General features: G+C 51.1%; 1 protein-coding gene across 6 annotated transcripts; it reads right to left on the bottom strand.

Moving 5' to 3' along the window:
- Positions 1 to 634: 634 nt before the first annotated feature.
- Positions 635 to 6841, bottom strand: NKX3-1 (NK3 homeobox 1). Of its 6 annotated transcripts, none has more exons than XR_004236823.1 (4): positions 6382 to 6841; positions 3734 to 4147; positions 3198 to 3483; positions 635 to 2896 (listed from the first exon to the last, which is right to left on the bottom strand). XR_004236823.1 is itself a non-coding variant. In XM_032092247.1 (3 exons), exons 1-2 carry the CDS (start codon positions 6683 to 6685, stop codon positions 3756 to 3758), a joined length of 696 nt encoding a protein of 231 aa, XP_031948138.1. In that variant the 5' UTR covers positions 6686 to 6841; the 3' UTR covers positions 635 to 2896; positions 3741 to 3755. The 6 variants fall into 6 exon arrangements, 2 of the variants coding, with proteins under 2 accessions (XP_031948138.1, XP_031948139.1); XR_004236822.1 differs by having other exon boundaries at positions 3198 to 3490; positions 3741 to 4147; XR_004236824.1 differs by having other exon boundaries at positions 635 to 1180; positions 1325 to 2896; positions 3198 to 4147; positions 6382 to 6839.
- Between the last annotated feature and the right edge of the window lie 2053 nt (positions 6842 to 8894).

Raw genomic sequence — 8894 nt, 5'->3', positions numbered from 1 at the left:
TGAGCACCTAAAATTAGGGATGGATGAGGATTTGGGGATGATTTCTCACTCAAACCTCACTCCAGGGAGTTCTGTCCCAGTTGTTGGTGCTGCTGGGACGCTTGGGGTCACTCACAGCAGGAGTGGGGATGGGAAGAACCCCAAACCCAAGATAAAAACCCCAAACCTGGGATTAAAACCCCAAACCCAAGATAAAAACCCCAAACCTGGGGTAAAAATCCCAAACATGGGATAAAACCCCCAAACTTGGGATAGAAGCCCCAAACCCGGGATTAAAACCCCAAACCCAGGATTAAAACCCCAAACCTGGGATAAAAACCCCAAACCCGGGATTAAAACCCCAAACCTGGGATAAAATCCCAAACCCAAGATAAAAACCCCAAACCTGGGATTAAAACCCCAAACATGGAATAAAATCCCCAAACCTGGGATAAAATCCCCAAATCTGGGATTCAACCCCCAAACCCAGGATTAAGCCCCAAACCTGGGATAAAAACCCCAAACCCAAGATAAAAACCCCAAAACTTGGATTAAAACCCCAAACCTTGGATTAAAACCCCAAAACTTGGCATAAAACCCCCAAACCCAGAATAGAAACCCCAAACCTGGGATAAAATCCCACGGAAGCAGCTCGTTCTTAGCAAAGATCCCGCAGCCTTTATTCCAGAGGATCCCAGACCAGCCTCAGAGGAGACAGGACCAAGCCCAGGGATAAAACCGGGATTATCTGGGCTGGCCCAGCAGAGTCTGGGGGCAGCTGTTGGGATCTGGAGCACGAGGAGGAGATTTGGGGTTGGAAAGCCCCAGCAGGAAAAAAACCCGGCTGGGACAGCGGCGTTTTCCCAAAGAGGCGTCCAAGAGATTCAGCTTAGATTTAATTTCCAGTTTAAATCTCATTTCCAGTTTAAATCTCATTTCCAGTTTAGATTTAATTCTTAGTTTAGTTCTAATTTCCAGTTTAGGTCTAATTTCCAGTTTAGGTCCAATTTCCAGTTTAGGTCCAATTTCCAGTTTAGATATTATTTTCAGTTTAGATTTTATTTTCAGTTTAGATTGAATTTTCAGTTTAGATCTCATTTTTAATTTAGATTTAATTTCCAGTTTAGATTTCATTCCCAGTTTAAATTTCATTTTCACTTTAGATTTAATTTCCAGTTTAGGTCTCATTTCCAGTTTAGATCTCATTTTTGATTTAGATTTCATTCCCAGTTTAGATCTCATTTTTGATTTAGATTTCATTTCCAGTTTAGATTTAGTTCCCAGTTTAAATCTCATTTTCACTTTAGATTTAATTTCCAGTTTAGGTCTCATTTCCAGTTTAGACCTCATTTTAAATTTAGATTTCATTCCCAGTTTAGATCTGATTTACAGCTTAAATCCCATTTCCAGTTCAGAGTTAATTTCCAGTTCAGATCTCATTTTCCCAGCCCTTCCCAGTGGAACATTCCCCCCCTGTCCGTGCAAACCGGGATGCTCCGAGCCCTTTCCCAGCGGTTTTAGCGCACATTCGCTGTCTCTGCCCGGATTCCAGCAGCATCCCAAGGCTCTGGCAGAGAAATCCCATGGGATGTGGGCAGGAGGTGCCCTCGGGGCGGGGGGGTCACTCCCGGCTGGAACTCGGCTTTGAGGTCAATAAAGGGATTTTTGTTGTTCCCGAGTGGATAAGGGCAGGGCAGGGATGGAAACACTTTGCAACAGCGGAGAGGAGATGGCCTTCCATGCTGGAATCCGGGCTGGAATTCCCGGCCCTGGGAGAAGGAGCTGGGAGGGAAACGGAGCTGGAGATAGCGAAAGTTACTTTGAGACAATTCCAAAGCTCGGCCTCCAAATTAAGGGAGAATCTTTGATAGCAAAGAGAGAAATTAATAATTCCTGCAAAGAGCTCCCGTTCTGTGTCCTCCTCTCCCTGTCCTCCCTTCCCTGGAATTTTGCCCCTGGAATTTTTGCCTCTCTGCCTGGGAGCTCGCAGGAGTCGCCCGGCAAAAGGGCGGATCCCGAATAATGCTGTGGAAAAGGGGCGAATCCAGGCAGCTCCTTCCCATGATTTATTGTCTGCGTTTCCCTAATCCAGGAGGGAATGGCAGCACTGGGATTTTAATGGGAAGAGCAGGAACTAGAGGAACGTTCCTGGAGCTTCCCAGGGAAGATTTGAGTTCCAGGAGATTAAATCTGCTCCAGGTTACTCCGGCTGAGAAAATGCATTTCCTCCCTTGGAAATCTCCCTTATTCCCACACTTTCCCCATGGAATTGATGACACTTTAAGTATAAATTTAAAAAAAAAAAAATTCAATTTTTTCTATTCTGGAAGTGCAAACGGGAGTTTTTTTTTCCCTAAAAACGACAAGCTGGCATCATCCTCTTGCTGTTCTGGTGACCCAGCGCCGGGAATTGGGCTGATTCACGGAATCCTGGGATGATTCGGCTCGGGAAAAGGAGGCTCCAACCCCCAGATTCCAGCTGCAAACGGGGTTTGCTGCTCTGGAAGTGGAGCCTTGGAGCTGCTGCTCCTTTAAAACCCCGGAGCGCTGCAGCAGGGCCGACACCCGGATATGCAAAACCCGTCTGTCATTGCCCCATTGTCCCTGCCAGGGTGGCATCCAGGGCACCTCCGGGTGGCGACCTGGATTTGGGCACTTCCAGGGATGGGGCGGCCACAGATTCCCCGGGAATTCCCACAGCTCTGGAATGGAACACGGTGGATTAAATGCTGTTAACATTTGGGGCTTTTCCTTTGGGTTTTTCCCCCCGTGTTCGCGGTGAGGGAATTTCGTGTTCCCGCTACAAAACGCTGCCGGTGACCCCCCCCCCACCCCCCCCCGCTCTGAATTTAAGGAAATAGCCAGGAAATATTTCGGGAAATATTCCTTAATATCCAAGATAAAGGGTATTTTCCACCTAAAAAAAGCCGTTTCTACCAGGAGGGGCTCCAGCCACTCAAGAGTGCCGGGTGCCCCCGGCTCCAAGCCCCATCCAGCCTGGATCTGGGAACTTCCAGGGACAGAGCAGCCACAGATTCCCTGGGAATTCCCAGAGCACTGCAACTAAAATTTGGGGCTGGTTTTGGTTATTTCGGTGTCCGTGGTGAGAGAATTTTACGCTGCCGCTGCAAAATGCTGCCACTGAAATGCCTCCCTTCTGGATTTAAGGAAATAGTCAGGAAATATCCCTTAAATCCAAGATTAAGGATCTTTTCCACCTAAAAAAGCCGTTCCTACCAGGAGGGGCTCCAGGAATTCACGCAGTAGAGGCAGGGCAGGTACAGCCAGGTGCCCCCAGCTCCAAACCCCATCCAGCCTGGATCTGGGAACTTCCAGGGATGGAGCAGCCACAGGTTCCCTGGGAATTCCCAGAGCTTTGGAATCAAACACAGTGAATTAAATGCTGTTAAATTTTGGGGCTGGTTTTGGTTATTTCAGTGTAAGGGATGAGAGACCTTTGAGCTGCCAATCGCTCCCCTCTGAATTTAAGGAAAAACCGGATATTTTCCACCTAAAAAAGCCATTTCTACCAGGAGAGGCTCCAGCCACTCAAGAGTGCCGGATGCCCTCGGCTCCAAGCCCCATCCAGCCTGGATCTGGGAACTTCCAGGGATGGAACAGCCAAGGCTTTTCTGGGAATTCCCAGAGTGCTGCAACTAAAATCTGGGGCTGCTTTTGGTTATTTCAGTGTAAGGGATGAGAGACCTTTGAGCTGCCAATCGCTCCCCTCTGAATTTAAGGAAAAACCGGATATTTTCCACCTAAAAAAGCCCTTTCTACCAGGAGGGGCTCCAGGAATTCACGTAGTAGAGGCAGGGCAGGTAGGGCCAGGCCCCCCTGAGCGCCAGCAGCGACATTCCCGGGAATTCGGCCGCTTCCTGGCGCGAGTCCAAGCGGCTCATCCCGGCCACCAGCTGTTTCCTCTTGGTCTTGTACCTCCTGTTCTGGAACCAGATCTTCACCTGGGTCTCGGTGAGCTGCAGGTGCCGGGCCAGGGTCGCTCTCTCCGGGGCGGACAGGTATTTCTGGTGGCTGAACTTCCGCTCCAGCTCGATCACCTGGCTGTGGGAGAAGGCGGCTCGGGAACGTTTTCCCTGCCTGGGAGGCTGCGGAGCCATGGGATGCACGGCGGGGGCACAGTCGGACAGGAAAGGCTCCACCGGGGTGTCTGGGAAGGGAAGAATTGGGAATGAACCACTTGGAAAAGTCCCCTCTTGGACAAAAATTCCCACTCGGAAACAAAATCCTGCTTGGAAATCACCAAAATGCCTTTGGTTTTCCCCCTTAGAGAGAGGAAAAAAATCCAGATTTTCTTGGGAATGTTTTAATTTAATGGTGTGAGAGTCACATGAGGGAGTTTTGTCTTCCTAAATCGCAGGTTTTGATTCACGTCCTCCTGAATTCCATAGGAACAGGGAATCCAAGGGGTGGCAGGAATCGGGAAGGAATAGGGGTAGGATAGGAATGGATGGGACAAGATAGGACAGGAATAATATCCCCAAATAAAATAGGATAGGATAGGATAGGATAGGAATAACATCCCTAAAAATATAGGATAGGATGGAATAACATCCCTAAAAAAATAGGATAGGAATAACATCCCTAATTAAAATAGGATAGGATAGGCTGGAATAATATCCTTGGATAGGATAGAATAGGGTGGGATGGAATAATATCCCCAGGTAGGAGAGGATGGAATAATATCCCCAAAAAGGGATACTTTCCAGCGCTGCTGGAGGTCTCCCTAAATCCCAAGGTTCTGGTTTTATGCCCCAAATGGACATAAAAGGAATCAATCCATCAAGGGATATCAAGGGAATTTTTGCTTTGAGGGATTCATATCAGGCCCTGCTTTGGAATGTCCTCCCGTGCCTCTGGGAAAATGGGAATTCCCAAAGGAAACAAATCCTCCGAGCAGCTCGGGGCAGGCTTCGGGTGGAGAGCATCGGGCACGAATTCCTGCCTTTTCCATCCCATAACGCCAAGGTGATGCCAAGAAATTGTAGGGCAGTTTTAACCCTTTACATCCCAAACTTGGCCTTGGGTCTCCAACTAATTCCCTGTTGCACCGATGGATCACTGGAGTGGGGACCCGGGAAGGTGCTGAGCTCCCAGGAAGTGCCACCCACGACAGCCAAAACCTCTCAGTTACATTTATTTATGGAGTTTATCCCTTTCTGTGCTTTATCCAGATGGAAATCAGCCCATTTTTGGGCTTTCGGTCATTTCTCAGTTTATTTCCTTAAGGTGTGAACAGAAGCTCGAGAGAAAAGCCACGGATTTAATTCCCAGCTGTGTGAATCCTGGTTGTCCCTGAAATCCCAGAAATGTACAAATTTCTTTTAATGGAATTGGGCTGGAAAGCCAAAATTCCCCCGGCAGCGCTGTCGGAGCAAGCGAGAGCTGGCGCTGGAGAATTCCAAACTCAGCCCCGGATGTTCAGGCAGGGAAAGGCTGAGCCCAGCCCCAGCACTGATCCCAAAATCTTGTGTCCCACTGGGATTTTGGGATGTTGCTTCTCCCCCTCTGGGCAGCCCCTTGCCCACGGTGCCTTTTCCGGGATCTGCATTAAAAGGGAATTTATTTCCCAAGTTTTTGTAGAAATGCATCAGATGGGGTTTTTTAAGTGACATTTTGGGCATTTGGGACATTGGAGCTCGGGGTCCTTTGGGGCTCTGGGGAAAGGTTTGAATGCAGTCTCTGAATTCCTCCTTGTCCCTCTGCTCCAGCTCGGGTGCTCCTGGAGTTTAATCCAAGAGTGTCTGGCCCCAGCAGCCGGGTCTGGATCCTGCCCCTTGACGGACCCAAGCTCAGACATTCCCGACCCATTCCTGATCCATTCCCTGATCCATTCCCTGACCCATTCCTGATCCATTCCTGATCCATTCCCTGACCTGTTCCTGATCCATTCCCTGGCCCATTCCCTGACCTGTTCCTGATCCATTCCCTGACCCATTCCCTGACCCATTCCTGATCCATTCCTGATCCATTCCCTGATACATTCCCGATCCCGGCTCAGACTCTCCTGACCTGTTCCTGATCCATTCCTGACCCATTCCTGATCCATTCCTGACCTGTTCCTGATCCATTCCTGACCCATTCCTGATCCATTCCTGACCCGTTCCTGATCCATTCCCTGACCCATTCCTGATCCGTTCCCGATCCAGGCACAGACTCCCCTGACCCATTCCTGATCCGTTCCCTGACTCAAGCACAGACTTTCCTGATCCCTTCCCGATCCATTGCTGGTCCATTGCCTGATCCAAGCTCAGACATTCCTGATCCATCCCTCAAACCAAGCCCAGACTTTCCTGATCCATTCCCAAACCATTCCCGATCCATTCCTGACCCATTCCCGATCCATCCCCGCCCCCAGCACAGCCATTCCCGCTCCCCCATTACCTGTGTCCGGTTCCTGGGGTGTCCCCGAGGCTGCGGCCGCTCCCGGGGGATGGGGACCCCCGGGGGGGTGTCCCGGGGCCGGGCTGTCCCCTCTCCCCTCCTCGCTGGGCGCTCCCAGCTCCTCATTCCCTGCGCTCCTGCCGCGCTCGGCCCCATCCCAGAGGATGTCCTGGATGAGGAAGGACGTGCGGGGCCGGGAGGGGACGGGCCGGGGCTGCGGGGCTGCCCCGGGGGTGCCGCTCATCGCTGCCGGGGGGGTGCTGGCCGAGCTCTGCCGCCGTCCCGGCCGCGCCCCGGAGCTCATCCCCTTCTCCCGGGGCTCGCCGCGTTCCCACCCAGCCCGGCCCGCATTTATCCGGCCCGAGCCAAACCTCCCGGGGCTGATTGGAGAGCCCGGCACGAGTCTACGCCCTTCGGCTGCCTCTTGGCTCCCGCTGGATTTCGGGCCGCTGCCTTCCCCTCCTGCTCAGGGCGTCCTTCCCCACGGATCTGTGGGGTCACGGCCGCGCCTCAGCTCCTCCTTTGCTCGCAATCCCCCCCTCCCCCCCCGGATTTGAAGACAAGGATGTGGATTTTGGGATCAAAATGCGTCCAGGGTGGGTTTTTCTGGGAGAGCAGAGGGAGCAGCATCCTTGGAGGATGTTCTGCATTCATGGCCCCAACCCCAGCTCTGCTTCCTCCCGCTCACGGGAACGATTTCTATCCCTGAGCTCTTTGGGAAAACGCTGCTTTCAGCGGGAAAAGCTGACAAATAAAAGGGTTGGGTGTTTTTTAAAATGGATTTTGAGGGTTTTTTCTCAAACTTCTCCACTTTGATGCACTCTGAGCCTGTTGGAAAACGGGGAAAATGTCAAAGATGTTTTTGTCAGCTTTGCAAAGCCGCTCCAACGAGGGCTTGGGGATGATGTAAAAGACAGGGAGAGCAGCTCCAGAGGCAAATTCTGGCTTGGAAAAGGCTGAAAGTCTAGGCCTGAACCTCAGATTAATTCCTTCATTCATGAACACCTTTAACAACAAAGTCTTGGGCACCCAAAAGGAGCAAAACCTTCCCAATTCAAACAAAAACCACTGGTGGAGCTGCTTACAAGGGATCCTTTTCCTGAGGATCTGCTTTATTTGGGGTTGTTCTTCCAGAGTTTCTGTTTGGAAAACGACCCCAAACAGCCTCGGAGCCCCAGGGATGTGGGCAAGGCATGATTAAAAATTCACCTTGTCCCATCATAAGGCAAATCCATCTGGTGGGGAAGATCCCATGGGAGCTCTGGTGCCAGGGATGAGCAGAATTCCTGGGAATTGCGGGCACTTTATATTTAAATGTATCTATAAATGTCTACCTATGAACTTATCAGTGGCCTCCTCCAGCTCTGCTGTCTCCAAACTCCTTTCCCTGATGGAATATCAGCTCCGATCCCCTCTTTCACTCCCAAACCCTTCGCCCAAGCCCAGCCCCTTCAGCCGCAAAGCCCAGGCATGGTTCGGTTGGTTTGGTTTTTTTTTTTTTACCCTTAAAAAGGGAAACAAAAGATTTCCCTCAAATCCCCCGAGGACTTTGTTGATTTTGTGGGAGGTGTTTGTTTTCAGCCGCCCGGAGCCGCGAGCAGGTTGTGCAAACGTGCCCCGAACTCGGCTTTATCCAACCCTTTCCCCTTCTTTAACCTCCGGCTTGGGAATTACCCCATTGTACCCACGGAGGGCTTGGAAAAGCTCCGGAGCGCCAATGGCTCCGCCTTGTTTTAGCTGGAGAAAGGGAATTTGGGAAGAGTTATGAAGGGATTGGAGAATACCCTGAGCTGGAAGGGACCCACGGGGATCATCGAGTCCAGATCCTGGCCCTGCCCAGGACAATCCCGACAATCCCGCCCTGCTCCTGAGGGTTTTCTCCAGAGCTCCTCCAGCTCTCATGATTCCCAATTCCAGGCTTTTTTTTTTTTTTTTCCCCGAGGGAAGCAATTCCCTTCCTTAATTTCTGCGATTATTTGGGGGAGTTTCCTGGGATCTGCCTCATTTTTTTGCTGAGCCTCCAAGGAAAGCTCTCCGTGTTGTTCGGGATTCCAGGTGAGCCCAGGGCTTTTCCCAGCGCAGGGAACGGGACCCTGTGGATCCGCCGGCTGCTCCAGAGCGGGGACAGACATCCCTGAGTAGTGCGGATGGATGAGGGGAGGGAAGCGGCAGCACCCGGCGTTCCCAAAGCCTCGGAGCCGCAGGATGAGGAGCGACCTCTGTCCCCGCCAGGGATTTTCCGGTTTGATCTGGATGTCAGGGATGTCCCATTTGGGAAGTGAGGGAGCGCTGGAGCGATGTGGGATGAGAGATAAAAGCTTAATTGCCTCCCGCAAGGCTTTTTCCAAACGCTGCGGGATAAGGAGCTCTCGGGAATGGAGTGGGAAGAGGGGGGAGCAAAACCTTGGAGGGATTAAACCTTGGGAATTCCCAAACTTGGACCACAAGGTGATTTTTGCCTGGATTGTTCGGGTTTTAATTGATTTTTATTTTTCTTTGGCTCAGGTTTGGAT

This window comes from Corvus moneduloides, chromosome 27 (assembly GCF_009650955.1).
Source record: "Corvus moneduloides isolate bCorMon1 chromosome 27, bCorMon1.pri, whole genome shotgun sequence".
In the NCBI taxonomy this organism is placed as follows: Eukaryota; Metazoa; Chordata; class Aves; order Passeriformes; family Corvidae; genus Corvus; species Corvus moneduloides.
This window is presented reverse-complemented; position numbering and strand designations above follow the sequence as displayed.